The sequence below is a fragment of the Austrofundulus limnaeus genome, unplaced genomic scaffold, assembly GCF_001266775.1.
Source record: "Austrofundulus limnaeus strain Quisiro unplaced genomic scaffold, Austrofundulus_limnaeus-1.0 Scaffold222, whole genome shotgun sequence".
NCBI classification, from domain to species: Eukaryota; Metazoa; Chordata; class Actinopteri; order Cyprinodontiformes; family Rivulidae; genus Austrofundulus; species Austrofundulus limnaeus.
In genome coordinates, this window is record NW_013952624.1 from 823,100 (window position 1) to 824,749 (window position 1,650).

The 1,650-nt window shown below is 38.8% G+C and overlaps 1 protein-coding gene across 1 annotated transcript; it reads left to right on the plus strand.

Annotated features, from left to right (window-relative positions):
* Positions 1-429: 429 nt before the first annotated feature.
* On the plus strand, positions 430-1,402 carry sdhaf3 (succinate dehydrogenase complex assembly factor 3; the record flags this gene model as incomplete). The annotated part of the gene is given in 1 exon segment (XM_014019491.1): positions 430-1,402. A coding segment is annotated over 1 exon segment (195 nt), but the record flags the coding sequence as incomplete, so codon positions are not given.
* Positions 1,403-1,650: the final 248 nt, after the last annotated feature.

Here is a 1,650-nt window from a genome sequence, read left to right on the forward strand (position 1 = left end):
CATTTACACACATAAAGAATACTTTTACACACGTGTAAAGAATACATTTACACACGTGTAAAGGATACATTTACACACATAAAGAATACTTTTACACACGTGTAAAGGATACATTTACACACATGTAAAGGATACATTTACACACATGTAAAGGATGCATTTACACACATGTAAAGGATGCATTTACACACATGTAAAGGATGCATTTACACACGTTGGAAAGATACATTTACACACATAAGAAGGACACAATTAGAGCATTCATTTAAAATGTCTGAACATCTTTCCTGACTCACAGATCTTGACTAATTTGTGGCTAAATTAGAAGTTTAATGGTTRTTAAAGAGAGAGATGAAGTGGAAGAGCAGGTGCTCCWTGGTGCTGCTCAATCTGACCGTGTTAGTGATCCATATTTATGTTTCCCTGCAGAACTACAAGGACACCCTGCAGAGCCAGGTTCTGAAGTCTGCCGGGAGGCAGCAGAACCCGGTGAAGTTTGGAGCGGACCTGTCAGAGGAGGACCTCAAACACTTTCAGGATGAACAGATCGGACAGCTGTATGAACTCATGCTGGAATCCACCAAAGCCAACAAACAGTTTGACATCCAGGACGACAACAATTAAAGATGTGCTCAGACCAAAGAGAAACAGGAAATACAACTAATTCAGATTACTAATATATTATGTGACTGCCTGATACGAGAAAAGCTGTTTAAAMTCTAAGAGAGGCTTTTAGGCCCATTTAAAAATGTTAAAGTGCTGTGTAACAGTTCTGTTCCTTAGTTCATCTCATTTACTGCCAAAATAAAAAGGTTCGTCCCGATCCTCCACAGGTGCATTAGGAGAGCACTAACTGATTCATCTGTCAACTTTTCTTTTCCTTTTGTTTGTGTCAGCTTGGCAGAAAATCCCAAAGTTCCCATCAGCTAATCCTTCAGTGAGACCCGGCAGCATCCATCTGTTTTATGATACAGAAAGGTTCCCTCAGAGTCCAGTTCTCCAGAGACTCATCAGTCCTGTTCATCTGAAGTTTAACTCCTGATGATGTCTCCTGAAAAAACATTTATTGTCCTCTGATATTTATTTTCCTTCCATCACTGACAATCACTGACAGCTGATTTATTTGGATCTCATGTGAATCAGGATTATTTCTTGTTCAAGTTCTTAGTTAATGTATTTTTGTAGCTTTTACAGGTGGCATGTCTCTGATGTGCACTGTTCGTTTACTCAAATCAACAACAACAACAGACAGAACTGAGTCATTGAGTGCATTTTTATTTTGAGTCGTCCCATTTTCTACGTATAAAAATGATTGGTCTTTTAATTAAGGTGATTGTTGATTCAAGATTCTTCCCTAATATATGTCACTGGAATTCTCAAACAATAAAATCCTTTAAATTAGTTTGGTGGTTTGAGAAACTGTGCAGATATTTTATTACCTCCACCAAGGGCGAGGTAATCAGTTGCGTATGTCTGTTTGTCGTTCTGTCTGTGGACAACATTACTCAAAAACTTGTGGACGGATTGTCATGACGTTTTTACCACATGTGGGTACTGGGCCAAGGAACACACCTTTAAAGTGTATCTTACCCCCCTGTGAAAAGATAACTCTGCCCCAAGGCGAAATTTGAAAAATGCATCAAAGTGGGT